The 14,669-nt window shown below is 36.0% G+C and overlaps 1 protein-coding gene across 5 annotated transcripts in view; it reads right to left on the reverse strand.

Moving 5' to 3' along the window:
• Positions 1 to 1,502: 1,502 nt before the first annotated feature.
• Positions 1,503 to 14,669, reverse strand: part of ccbe1 (collagen and calcium binding EGF domains 1) — a 48,273-nt gene continuing 35,106 nt past the window's right edge. For all 5 annotated transcript variants that reach the window (XM_086096784.1, XM_086096786.1, XM_086096785.1 and 2 more), the window contains 7 exons: positions 13,519 to 13,656; positions 11,646 to 11,758; positions 10,319 to 10,415; positions 9,843 to 9,982; positions 7,059 to 7,094; positions 5,313 to 5,348; positions 1,503 to 4,292 (listed from right to left, as the gene is read on the reverse strand). In XM_086096784.1, the coding sequence (XP_085952910.1) occupies positions 4,029 to 4,292; positions 5,313 to 5,348; positions 7,059 to 7,094; positions 9,843 to 9,982; positions 10,319 to 10,415; positions 11,646 to 11,758; positions 13,519 to 13,656 (824 nt within the window). In that variant the 3' untranslated portion in view covers positions 1,503 to 4,028. The remainder of the gene's footprint in view (positions 4,293 to 5,312; positions 5,349 to 7,058; positions 7,095 to 9,842; positions 9,983 to 10,318; positions 10,416 to 11,645; positions 11,759 to 13,518; positions 13,657 to 14,669) is intronic.

A 14,669-nucleotide genomic window follows, 5' to 3' on the forward strand; every position in this document is an offset into this window, starting at 1 on the left:
ACCTTCCAGTTTTAAGATGATTCCTGGCTACCTTCTTTGTAATAGTTACAAAACATAAATATTTATATTCTGGTAATGGCGCTCAAACAGTGAACCCCGCTATTATGTATGGTAAAAATCGCCACAAGATGGCGGCAAAGCTCTACATTTGTCTCATTGGAGCTCTACAACAGAATTTGACGTAATTCCCGAATTAATCTCCTCTACTCACTTCAACACAGATTTTTGGATGTTACAAGATTGTGTGAAATCTCTAATTGTGCCTAAATAAAGCTCCAACGTAACTCCTCAGCACCAGGATGCCACAAGATGGCGACAAAGCACTACTTAAGCCTAAATGAAGCGCCTCGGCTCACTTAGAGTAGTTCTTCAGTCCTGAGATGGTATGGTGATATTTTAAGAAAAAAGTTGTATTCTTACACTTACAATATAATGCATGTAATATAAAAATAATAAGCCATTATATTCCGAAAGAAAATATTTTAATGTTACAAACACGAAATGTTATTTGTTAAAAAAAAGGAAACAAGTTTTGACGTTAAAATAATGCAGAATTTGAATAAAATCTGATTCCTTAATGACATGAGGGATAAAAAGTCATAATGTTGTGAGAATCAAGTCGTGTGATAGCACAGTTAACTTATTTTTAGGACAGATAAAGAATATAAAATGGTTACTTAAAAATCACAGTGCAGTTAATAAAAGGTTTATGGTGGCAACAGTTTGACCCTGGCATAGATTATTCCCATTATTTTTCAAAAGTCTCCATTTTGGAAACGCACAGCAGCACAAGTGATGAACGACACCAAGGAGGCACTTTACACTTTCCTGGTTGTTTTTCAAGAAAACAACAATGACATTTAGCTCCTAAGATTAAAACTTGTTTTTTCTTCATCCAAAAGTGAGTGAGGTCAACAAAAAAAGTTCAAACAACAACAAACTTTTATGACTTAAGAAGAAAAAAAAAGTAGCTGGCTCACAACACAGCTGGAAGTCCAAAGGAGGCCCAGCAAAACCTCTTGAACTTCGGACACAGAACAGTAAATATATAAAGTGGATGTCATCATAGTTGAATAGGAAATGACACTAAACAAATACTTCTGCCCTCCCTTCACTTACTCGTGCGGCAACATAATTACTAGTGCAACATACACACAAATGGAGAATGAGGACACTCTCAAGAGAGACTCCAGCTCCTGATGTCACCCGAAGGTGCAACACTGAAATTGCTATTGTGACTTTCAGCTTGTCCCAATTTCATCATCATTGCAATTTACAGAACAGTTTATACAGTATCTTTATAAATGTATACAAAAAAAAACAACTTAAATCTCCAATATGTGTTTTCTGCCAAAAAAGGGAGTTGCCCCCCCCCAAATAAAAAAAATTTATTAAACATTTTGAACAAAAACATCTGATTAGTTTGCATGTAACAACATTTTGAACTCTGAAAAAAAAAACATTTAGTTGAAGCTTACTTTCAAATAAAATAGTCCACAGTGTGAAATGAAACATTTATTTTCCAAAGTCACAGAGAGCCACAGCAGACAGATGAAAGAGCCGCATGTGGATCAAGATTATTGTATACAGTACACCCCCAAAATCTGTATTCACTATCATCATTTGTGCTTGCTCCTGATGGGGCAAGTGATTCAACACGTTGACTTTGTCTCCCTCTAGTGGAAACAATTCTAGAACAGTGAAAACATTAAGCAAAAAAATAATAATAATCTTCTCCCTGCGGGGGCGTAACGAATATTAAATGAGAAGCACTGCAATAGACAGAGTAAAACTTCACTTTGACAAGTTTGTATTATGTTTAAAAAAAATTGTGTTTCCCAAAGAGTCCAGTGTGAAAACAAACTTTTTTTAAAAAAAAGTAGAATTAGTAGAATTCTATTTTTCTTCTGAAAAATATGATAGAAACAAAAATTCACAGAGGGATTTTAGCGAGAGTAAAGAAAAAAAAACGACACGAAGGAAGCAAAAGCAAACAATAGTTAACAATACTTGTGGTGTTACGTGTCACACGATCAGGCTTAAGTGTACGTTTGCTTGTCTGAGTGTATATGATATTAGTCATGTTGTTATCATTTGCGCTACGAAGAGTCTAAAGTGCATAAACGATTCACACGTGTGAAGTTACATCAGCGGTGTTAAGCGGAGAGTCCACAACCCTTAAAAAAAAAAACATTCACTTGATCATCCGCCAGTTGTTATGTTGTTACTACGGCAACAAAGCATCACAGTGGACTCATCTTACACGTGGCATCCATCTATAAGATGAATATCTTGACTTCATTTAATGTAATTGTTTGACCAATTACTCGCACATGGTCAAAATAAAGTACAAATAATAAAAGAAAGAGGCGAATCACGGGAATGTTTTTTCAGAGTTCAAAAAAAGTTTTGTTCTAATACAATCATTTTGAAAGTAAAATTACCATTTTATGACAAATTGATGTATTATGAGAAAAATGTCTGAATGTTGTGAGAATAAACTTTTTTTTTTTCAGTTATAAAATGTTATGAGAAAACTTGTATTTCAATGTAAAAAAAAAAATAGCACAAGGCTAGAAAAGTGTTCATTTGGGAAACATTCACGATGATGTAATTATATTTCTATGTGGAAAATGTTGTAAGAATTGTTTAGCACGTAAATCATACATTTAGGATGGTAAAATCAACATTTTACAAAAGGTGCCTTTTTACAGGAAAAAAAAAGAAGCTAAGGTATGAGAAAAAACTTATGAAAGAAAGATTGTATTTAGATAAATAAGGCATCATTTGCAAGAATTGTCACAGCATGATGAGAAAAAGAAGTATCGAGATTACAATAAATGTGGAAAAAGGTGTAATGTAACTAGAATAGTGGTCTGACGAGACAAGTCGAAGTGGCAAGAGTAGTCGTACCTTAAAAGGCATGAGTCACAATTGTGTGACAAAGTAAAATAAAACTTTTGTTAAAACGGTACTGTTTCTAAAAACTGAGTATCATGAGGAATAAAGAATTCAGTCCTCAGTTTTAGAAAGTGGTAACATTGGCATAGCCTAAAAAAATGATTTAAAAAAAAAACTTCACTTAAAACTTAAATTTTTTTTTTTGAAAGACATCCTAAATGTAGACAAAATAAATGGACACTTTAAGTGATAAAAATATACTTTTGAACAAAGCTGAAGGTATGAGAACATTTTGTATTTTTGCAAAGAAAGTAGTAATGTTGAGAATGGCAAAGCATAAAAAACAACTTTAACAGAATACCGTTCTAATGTTACAATAGCAGTTGTATGAGATTTTTTTTTTTATTCAACTTTTAAAAATTGCTATAAAAACAAATATTACGTTTTGCGAGAAAAAGAGGCAAGATAGAATGTTGAAAAGACATCAAAACAAAAAACTAAAGCAACTTGAACAGAATACCATTGTAATGTTACATCTTAGTTTCAGGACAAGGACCAATTATTTTAGGACAATTATTAATTTTATGTGAAAAAGTTAAAAACTTTCAAGAAAAAAAAATGCTGAGTCACATACAGACTCAGCTATTAAATCTTTTTTTGGAACCTCTGTTTTTCGCTGAAAAAACGAATCCGCTGTTTATCGGCTCAGGCTAAAGCGCTGTCTAATATAAAAAGTAGTGCTATGGCGTCATCTTGTGGTATCAGTATGCAAATTATTAACCTTATTCACATCATTTATTTCTCGCCCCGAGAGATGTTCATTTCACATAACAAAGACTCCAGAAAATGGTCATTTATCTAGAGTTACTTTAACAAACAATACTATAATACAATAATAATAAATAAAGTATTAAATGTCATTGCTAATAATAATCATAACGAGATGATTTCTAGTAAATTTCTTTCATTTTAATGTGCTCGAAAGGACTTGAAAAATGTTCAAAAATAACCATCATCTTGCATATATCATATAAAAATAAACATCTGTGATCCAAAAGGCATACGATACATTCTATTAATAAAAATAGTTAAATAATAATAAGATATTTACACCTCAAATTGACTCTTTAGATTCCATTACTGTCTGTTCGGCCCCGCGGCGGCTTCCTCTTGCGGGTCCTCTTGGAGTGCGGCGGCGGTGGCGGAAAGGTCTCTCGGAAGTCCTCGCCCGAGCCCGCGTCTTGACTGTCTCGCCACGCGCCGGGCGTCACGGGGAGCTCCTCCCCCGGGTAGAGGGGTGCTCGGCCGTACACTTTGATCTGCAGGTCGGCGATGTCGTTGCGGATGTCGGCCATGAGCAGCAGCAGGAAGTCGAAGGAGCCTGGAGGGCCCTACAAGTGGACAATGACAACAAAGTAACTCATAATGATTAAAAAGTGATTATAATATCCATCCATCTATTTTATACAGTGCTCATCCTCATTAGGGTCATGGTTATAAAATGTAAAAAATAAAAAAAAAAAAGGTAACAAATAAATAAATAAATATATATATATATATATTTGGGCCATTCTAGGAGATAGTGTTTATTGCAAAAGAGCTTGTGGGAATAACATTGGAATTTTGCATGAATAAAATAGCAAATTTCTAGAAATAAAATTGCAATTTCATGTCAAAGCAATATCATGCTTTTTCAGATTTTTTTTTCAATTAAATTGCATTTAATGATAAGTCAACATATTTCCATGAGAATGCATTTTTCTTTTTTTTTCTCTCCCAAAATAGATTTGTAACTTTACAGATTACAATTAATTTGTTTTCAGAACTGTAATTTTAAAATGGTAATTTATGAAGAAATAATATTTGCTTTTTTAAAAAAAATCTAATTTTTGAGAACAAATTGGTATTTTACTAGGAAAAAATATATAATTTTCTGAGAGTAAAATTGACAATATATTGCATATTGCGATATAATTTTAATTGAATGAGAATTTTATTTTTATTTTTACCTGAACGTTTTGAACTTTACAAGAATACAATCATTTTTACACAAATATATTTTAAATTTTACAATAGTAAAAAAGCAACAACAACATTTTACTGTCTGTCAAATAAAAATAAAATTGTCATTTTACAAGAGTAATTTGTCAATTTTATGAGAATGACTTTTTATTTTATGAGAATGACTTTTTTTATTTTATGAGAATAAAAATATAGATATTTTTAAATTCTAATTTTACATGATTTTTTTCAAAAACTGCAATTTTTAAGAGAGACACATTTGACAAGTATAACATTTTAGAAATAGAGTAGTATGCAATAATGCTGTTTATTTGTTAAAATAACAGCGCCGGATTTTTGCAACAGATTTCATAAGCGTGTGACGTTGATGTAGGTGGCGATTGTCTTACTGGAGGTCCAGCAGGCCCGGGTGCTCCTCGCTCCCCCTGGAGGGTAAAGAAACAAATATTTAGTTTAGATGAATTTGAGTAAAGGGGAGCACCAGAGGAATTCATAATATTGTATTATTTTCTTTTTTTTCCTTTAACGAGTGAAGCGCAACTGTGAGGAATGACTGTTGATCTACAGTAGCGCTCGTTCGCCCGACCGCTGAGGTGGTTCGGCGGGCTCGCATGGGGAGGGGGTCACGTTGGGGCTGTGAGTGTTTTGGCAGATGGTTTGGATTTGTTACTCGGAGAGACAGATTAGCATCACTCTCCGCTCTATCCACACAAACATCCCCGTTGCGGGAAAATTGAAGGATTCTGCGTCTAGCTAAGGCACCTGAATTGGACCACACCGGCGAGCAATACGAGCAAATCGGTATTAAACGAAATGGCACCATTCCAAAAGACTTGATCAAAACTCAATAAAGAGTTGAAATCGTTTTTGGCGCATGTTGCGATCCCAAGTGCTGTTGCATGCGTGCCACATTTAAACAAAAACAGAATCAGAATGGGACAATCATGAATAAAAAGATAGCGTTTTTGGCTCATTTCAAGATGACGTGTTCTTGCACATGCAAAATTTTTACGCGATCCAGATAAAACTGCGACTTGTGTTTCGACTCATCGTCGAAGACCACTACGTCTGGTCTGACGAGTTCCAACTGAAGATAGCGAAAAAAATGATGACTCATCGTAAACCTGTGGCCTGTGTTCTATGCATAAAAAAATATCGGAAAGGGACGACTATTAAGAAACGCACATTTTGGTCCATGTTGAGATCTGGAATTAAATAAAACAGTTAACATGCAAAATTCCCATGAAATGAGTTTTCTATTTTGGGGGGGGGGAAATCACGAAAGTAAAATAGAAGAAGAAAAGGTACATTTTATGAGAATATCGTAATAAATGTATGATTTTTATTTTATTGTTTTTACACACAAAAAAAAATGAGTTTTAAAAAAAATATATAATAGTCGCATTATTAAGAGAAACAAGATGAGAATAATATCAAGCGTAAAAATTGTAGTGTTATGCGAAAAGTTGTAGTAGTTCAATCCCAGTGTGTGTCATGGCATCGAAAGTGAAATAGAATAAAATCTGACAATTTTATGAGAATTGTGCTAGCATTATGAGAAAAAGTTCATGAGAGTAAATTGAAACAATTAGAATAATAATATTGTAATTGTCACATTGGGAAAAGTCATACAGAGAAATAAAAAAAGGTATCCTGTCGCTAAGTAGGAGTGTAACGCAAACTTCATATGTGTGAGAAAAAATCCGAAACGAGACAGAAAGCAGAAAACGTCAACAGACGTCTTCACGTGAAGTTTGAAGCATCCTGAAGCCTTTTTGGCTTCCTGACGAGGTGAAGCAAAGCAAACCGTTCCAGTTCCCTGATGAACCCTTCCTGAAAAAAAGCCTGAAATATTCCAGACGTGCCGAGCGGGCCGCAGGGTCTTCTTAACAACGATCGGGAAAAAGTTAACGGCCACTTGAACACTCCAAAACGTGAACCCCCCAGGGGGCTCACGTTTGATTTCCATCAAGCAAGAAACGTGTTTGCACTTGAGCGGATCACAGACGTCACCAACAATCAGTCAAACGTCTTAAATCCAATTGAGCAACTTCGACTGTGAACAATCATCGCTGACTAGCCGACACCGGACCTCTATTAATCGCAGTTGAACTCGTTTCCAAATGTAATCTCACCTTGTGTCCGTCTTTTCCCGGCGCTCCCGGAGGCCCCTGGTGGATGAAGACAAAAGCTCAATCAAGCGTGTGCATTTTCAAAGATGATACGTTAAGTTAATGGCTATTGATGTTTAAATCTGAATTAAATTTTTCTTAAATTCAAATTAGGGATGGACATGATCCATTCATTTACGATTCTTGTTATTGTTGATGATACGGAATTGAATTTGATTTCAGATCACCTCAAGTTTAAGTCACAAAGTTAAAGGAAACAGAATCATTTCATTTTTCAAGTTGAATAAAGAAGATATTTGTGGTCTATGTTGAGATCTCAAATAGTGTTGCATGCACAAAATAATTGAATGTAATTCAAATGAAACAGTGACCTGTATTCTGTGCTGTGCGCATTTGTTATATTCCCAAACGCACCCACGATGAGGAAACGGGGGTTGCACAAGTCTGAATGTTCATGGTCTTGTTTTTTAATATTTTCAAACAACCCCCCCCCCCCCAATGGAATGCAAAGTAGTGAGGGAAAATGTATTACAAAAAAACAGTCACAATTTTACATTAATTTAAAAGTATTATGAAAAAAAACTGTTGCAATTTTACATAATATATACAATTATATTTTAATAAAAAAAAATATATATTTTGTATTATAGTATTTTCAGCATCTAAATATAATGTGAATTTTTCTTTTAGTTCATTTAACTGAATTTTAACATTTTATTTAATTTCAAAACACTGCTGATTGGGAAACAATTGAATTTCAAATCCTGTACAGTACAAGATTTGATATCTTACAAAATGGAAGTGTTAATATTAAGTAGCATTAATGAACGTGCTTATTTTATGAGGCAAAGCTATCAATTTATTGGGGATTTTTAAATATGACCACAATGGCTATGATAATACAAGAACTTTAGTCCTGACTTTACAAGATTTCCGCATTTTTTCAAAAAAAGAAATGTTTTAACGTTAGTAGAAAGTATTACAATAAAAGTGTCACTTTTATGAGAATTAAGCCATACATTTAGAAAAAATAAATTGTGAATGTACAAGAAAAAAATTCCAAGAAAAAGGGTCTTTAAAACTAACCGTCTTAAGTGCGCGTGGACTGGTCGCATCAGAGTTCCAAACAACATTGACAAACCTCTAATGAGGATTAAGAGTTTCTCGCAGACCAGCCTACGTAATTAAAAACCTCCCGAATGCTCACTCGAGGGCTTTGTAAGCTTTTGGCCCCGTTCACGCCGCGAGCTCGTCTGATTGCAGGTGTTGATAGTGTCATTCATCAACGTGGCAAAGCACAACCGCATCCTGCACATTCTTGGTCCACGTCCCGGTCGCACTAATCAACATGAAAGGATGACGCTCGCGGGCAGACCACGACAGAAAGCCAAAGAAAAACACTTGCCAATGGATTAACCCTTCATTGTTTTTACCTCAAAAGGTCAACGCTTGGTTGAAATGTTTCGGACCTTAATGATTGTATTAATAACCATAAAGCAACTCCACATAGTTGCATGTGATCTCACACTGAAAATGAGTCATACAGTTGTGCTGTCACGATCATCTATTTAAGTGGGAAATGTAAAAATGAAAGAAGTACTCGAACTTCTGAACTTTATTTGGGGTGAATGAGAGGCACTTATGGCAGGTGTTGTGCTGACTGCTGATTTGCACATTTGATCTGAGTTGTTTATTAATGGTGGATTTTTATTTTTTAGAAATGATTTATCTTGGTCTAAACAGGGGTGTGTAGACTTTTTACATCCAAGTGAGGGGAGGACCATTCAGCCAGGACATATCCGTGTTACTGTATCAATCATTTTAAAGAATCAAATTTGCAAGAATGAAATGAGAATTGTATTTACTTTCTTTAATTATATATATTTGTGTGTGTGTGTGTGTGTGGGGGGGGGGGGGTGTTTATGATTATTACCTAAGTATTCTGAGTAAAAAGTTGTATTTTTACCAGAAAAAGTCCAAATGTTATGAGAACTTTGATTTTTTTTTTCTTTGAACAAAAAAGTCATATAATTGCAAATCAAATATAATGTTATAACTTAGAATAGTCATTACTATGAGCAAAAAATATATATATACAAGGAGAATGAAATTGTATTTCACGACAAAAAAATATTGTTCTGAGAATTCCGTAGGATTATGAGAGTAATTTTATGGAAATCAAATGATTGGAATTTTATTAGAACTAAAACTTGTTATGAGAATATGACACCAAAAAAGTTAAGTAATGTTATGAGTCATGTCATACTTTTATGTGAAATGTTATCATGAGCATTTTGTAGTATTCTGAAAAATTTGGTTGAGTTTGATGACTTATATATATATATAGATATTTCCGATTACGTTTGTGAGAATACTATATATATAAAAAAAATTGTAATGTTACAAGAATCAAGTCAATTTTATGAGAAATGCAGAATGTTTTCAGAATTTTCTAGTATTATAAAAACATTTGGCTGAGTTCCATGAGAATTGATATATTTACGATTAAATGTTATGTTATGGAGGGATAGCGAATACGAGAGTAAAAAGTGGCAATGTTACAAGAATCAAGTTGTAGTTTTACAAATAAGTCAAAATGTTATAAATATGTCATGTGATTTATGAAAGAGTTTTTAGAATTACATGATTTTTTTTTAATGCAGTATTATGAGTGTAGTGTTACAAATTATGTTACGGAAGTTGTGTAAAAAATAAAATAAAATAAGAAGATCACCAATATAATGTCCTAATTTCAGAAGACTAAAGTGGTGAAAACGATCAACTGACCACAGCTCCACGAGGGCCTCGTTTGATGTGCGACAAGTCTGGTGTGGGCCCCATGGGACCCATAAGGCCCCTTGGTCCAGGAGGTCCCGGGGGCCCTGAGTGTCCGACAAGACCTGGCTGTCCCTGTGGTCCTGGATCTCCTAAACAAAACAAACAAACAAACAAACAAACAAGGACTTTTTCATAGAGGCGCTGTGGAGTTATTTCCTGCAGAAATATTCAATTCAATTCAATTAATGACTGTTACAGAAAATTACAAATCTGCATTTATTTTTTTTAGTATTTGACTATTCTTTCTGATTAGTAAAAAAAAAGGACAATCTTTTAATAAAATACATTTTACATTTTCATATAAATATTTTTACGCGTAAACCATGATGTTAATATTTCATTCTGCTCAGTTATCCGTTGGTCCGTGTGTGACTGTCGCTTTCCAATTATTAAGGCTTTAACGGTCCAATAAGCCGCACATTTACCTGGTGGACCCGGCAGCCCCGGTGGTCCTATTAAAAAGGCAGCTGGGATTTTGTCATTGGTCCTCTGCTCTGAAATATCAGAACTGCTCGACAGTATCTTAAGGGAAAAAAAGAAGCAGAAGAAAACCTAAAAATTTATATACACATATACAACAATGCATGATAGATAAATCACTACCTCCCAGACAAAGTCAAGTACAATTGGGCATTATTATCTTGTGTGGTGTACATAATATTACATCTAGTATGTAGAGAGCAGAAGTACCGCTAGCCTACCACATGACTGGAAACAATCATGTGACTCAGAGTGCCACCAGTGGCAGATGGATTCTTAGAGGGAAATGTGAGTCTACCGTTGACTTTTCCCCCTGTTCCTTCGCTGTCCAATTCGCACTTGGAGAAAGACATCAAGTGAAGTGAAATGTGTCGAAGCGTGTTTCTCCACTTTTTAAAAAATAAAGGATGAAATAATGTAGTGTATTGCGCCTCCAGGGTGTCATTAATGTGTGACTCTCGCAGTAAGATATAACTGTGTGGAAAAATTAATGTGGGGGTAGATGGCTTCTGCAGATTTCAACAATGAAGACGTAGAGTGAACGTAAGCGAGGTGCGGTTTATCGTCTGCCTGCTCCGGATTGTTAAGTTGTTACTCCCAGTTGTAGTTTACTGCAAAACGGACACATAAAACAAAAGAGAACTAGAAATTAAACTGCTAAACTGAAATGTTCAACTGAACTATATAGTAAATAAAGTCAGCGAGCTTGATGATAGTACAAAACGCCTTGGATTCGCTATGGAAGTTCGCATAGATATTACTGTACAGTGAACTGCGCGTTGCCACGGCAACAGTGTTTCACAATACCTCACAAACTATATGTTTTAACATCATGTAAATGTTCAACCGAACTATATAGTAAATAAAGTAAGATAGCTTAATAACACAAAACGCCTTGGATTAGCTATGGAAAATTAGCATAGACATTACTGGAGGTGAACAGTGCGTTGCAACGGCAACAGTGTTTCACAATACCTCACAAACTTCATGTTTTAACATCATGTAAATGTTCAACCGAACTATATAGCAAACAAAGTAAGCTATCTTGACGATAACACAAAACTCCTTGGATTAGCTATGGAAAATTAGCATAGATAGATGACTGTACGGTGAACAGTGCGTTGCCAAGGCAACCAATGTTTCGCAAAACCTCACAAACTTTGTGTTTTAAGTTTAACATCGTGAAAGACTAAATGCTCTTCTCAGCAATTAAGATCTACTTAATCTGCTAGACAAACAAAGCTTTTAGAAGTTACACCTGGAGGCGCTCACCTTCTGTTTCAGCTGCAACACGGTGGTCTTGATCTGCTGGAAGTCGTCGCAAGTAGCCGAGCAGGTCCCCGTGTTCATCACATTGTCGGATTTCTCCAAGACATGATGCAGCGCTGTCAACGACATCTTTGTTATGATTTGTATTTATTTATGGAGCATATTAAGAGGAAAATAAGTTTTGTAAATAAGAGAGAATTTTTTTTTGGTAAATTGTTGAGATCAGGCCTTTAAATTATTCATAATACATACAGTATTTACATGCGTAAAAATACTTTGGTTACAAATAAATGCTTTATTTCCCCGTTTGGACTATATAATTGAAAGGCACACCTCAGTATTGGTGGCGCACATTCTGACGCAAACGAATATGATTAGCAAATATAGAAGCAGGTAGTCACATAGCGCCATGTTGCCGACATGTTTGGACGTGTGACATCACACGTTGCGAGCCAGCCGGCAGTCTTGCGCTGTAATTTTTTTTTCCGCCGTCATTCCCATTTACTCCTCTGGTTGGATAATCAGAGTAACAATCGTGAAAAAGGTCAGCATACAGAGCTTGCTTTTGTTTCCACGCGCATACATTAAATGGCAGATTGACAGTGCCGGGACCCACGTTGCTTTTGCTCAACCGAGGAGACACCCTCGGGAGGAAGGACCGCCTCATTGGCGACGGAATGGGCGTGAGCATCTTTATTATTATTATTTTTAATCTTCCGCGTCCTTTGTGATGTTTTCCTCAAGAGCGTCAAGGCAAACCAGGGAAGGACCCCGGAGTCGAAGGGTTCAAAGTTCACGCTCAGGAGGAAAAACTGTTCTGACGTGCCATGTGTAATGACTACCAGGTGCATACACACACACATACGCAGAGCGGCAATGTCTGCTTTAGGTGTAGGGGCAGTGCCTCACCAATTTTTTCTCTTTATATCCCCCTGAGGACATAAAATGTCCCAACATAACCCTAACACTCACAACATTATTGTTTGCATTAACATACTCCTTTCAAATATGTATTTGTAAGACAGAGCAGTTATAGAAACTAAGGGGGAAAAAATCCTTACATCAGCCCTTAGTTATTCAAACAGCCTAGTGGACATGGGTAGCATTTTGAAGACATTGGGCATCTCCAGAACCTTCACAGCGTGTGTCGTACCGTTGTATCAAAAAGTCTATTTGGCAGACAGAACATTTTGTGTTAACCTCATAGCTGCTCAGAGTCCCGCTCTGCTCCACTGCCGTATGGTGTTCCACAGGGTTCAATTTTGGGCCCCCTGCTGTTTACATTGTATTTGCTGCCCCTGGGTTCCATCTTAAGAAAGCAAGGTATTTCCTTTCACTGCTATGCGGATGACAGTCAGATCTATGTCCCGCTGAGTAAAAAGGACACTTTCTCCTTAAGTCCACTTTTGTCTTGTCTGGAGGAAATCAAGGTCTGGATGGTACTGAACTTCTTGAATTTCAATGAAAAGGAAACAGAAGTTATGGTGTTTGGTCCCAGTGGCCCTTGTACATCCCACCTTGCTGACTTGGACCCCCCTGGCGCCTTATCTAAGCTCAACAGTCTTGAACTTGGGTTTTAACTCAGCATGAGACGCTGCATTGTTTTAGTGTTTTATAGTGTTTACCGTTTTTTATGTAATTGTTTTAACTGCCTTTGTATGTCAAACTTTTACTTCATGTACACCACTTTGCATGCAGAAATGATTGCTTTTAAAGTGCTCTATAAATAAAGTTGAGTTATTTATTTTATTTTTGTCCCCTTTCAATGTGACTCAGCTGGGTGGTAGGGCAGCACCCTCTATTGGCGAGCTGCCACTGCTGCGCACACAGAAAATGGTTGTGCCGCACAAACTCTGCCTCGCAACAAGCCACTGACCTTTCTCTTCTTTGCTGCACGTTCTCCCATCTTCCTCCAGGGAGAAGCCCGGATCGCACTCGCAACTGAAGCTCCCGACCGTGTTGATGCAGTGGTGCGAGCACACCGTCATGTTTAAGTCACCGCATTCGTCGATGTCTGGGTGAAGCACACTCAATTAAGCTGTATAATCATATGGGGTAGGACTCTACTATATACAGTATATACAGGGTATTTCAAATATAAATAAAAAGCAGATAAAGTAAACAAAAAAAAAAAACACTAAAAACTAATATTCATTAAGAACTAACAAGAGAAATTTAATAACAATACATGACAGCCAAGCAAACAATACAAGTAAATCCCAAAACAGATCCATATATAAAAATTCTTTTTACGATATTCCCCACCACCACCACCCCAAAAAAATTATTTAAAAAAATGCTCGTGGTTAGTGGTTATGTGTCTAGTGAACCACAAGTATGTGGAGTAGTGAAATTAAAAATCATAATAATCTTCCTAATATTTAGAACGATATTGATAGTGAGAAATTCCATTACATTACACAGAATTGAAAAATTGATCAAATATAAAAAATGAAAAAAATTAATATTTCAATAACCGTTAATACTGGTTGTCCGTGGTAAGGGTGAGGGGACGAATAAGCAGAGCACAATGATTCGCTGCTTGCAGAGTTGAGTAAACGAGTCACCTTTCTGATTGCTTCCAATTAACTTTTTTTTCCTCCTCTGTGAGCTGTTATGCACGGAGGAAGAAGAGGGAAAAAGCAAGACGAACACTGCACAAGCATTAATGACAGGGTGGAACGTGAGTGGTTGAGGGATGGTGGACCCAAATGCAGGGAAACAAGAATCAAGTGCAATGCGTGGTACTTTAATTACCTATAGGGAAAAAGGTGAGCAGATAACAATGACTTGATAGGATGGGACTGGACTGGTCACCATGACTGGACTGGTCGCCATGACTGGATGGACGTGACTGGACTGGTCACCATGACTATTGGTTTCTTTTTGCCTTTTTTGCCCATGTTATGTTCACATACTTGTTCAAATAAACAATGATGTGCTCTTGTAAGAGCATTCAATTGTAAACTACATTTTTGATCAAACGCAATATGAATATCGTTGGAGGGAATGCTCATCTATTTTACA

This window comes from Leptonotus elevatus, chromosome 15 (genome assembly GCF_054856555.1).
Source record: "Leptonotus elevatus isolate MCC_2025b chromosome 15, RoL_Lele_1.0, whole genome shotgun sequence".
Taxonomy (NCBI): domain Eukaryota; kingdom Metazoa; phylum Chordata; class Actinopteri; order Syngnathiformes; family Syngnathidae; genus Leptonotus; species Leptonotus elevatus.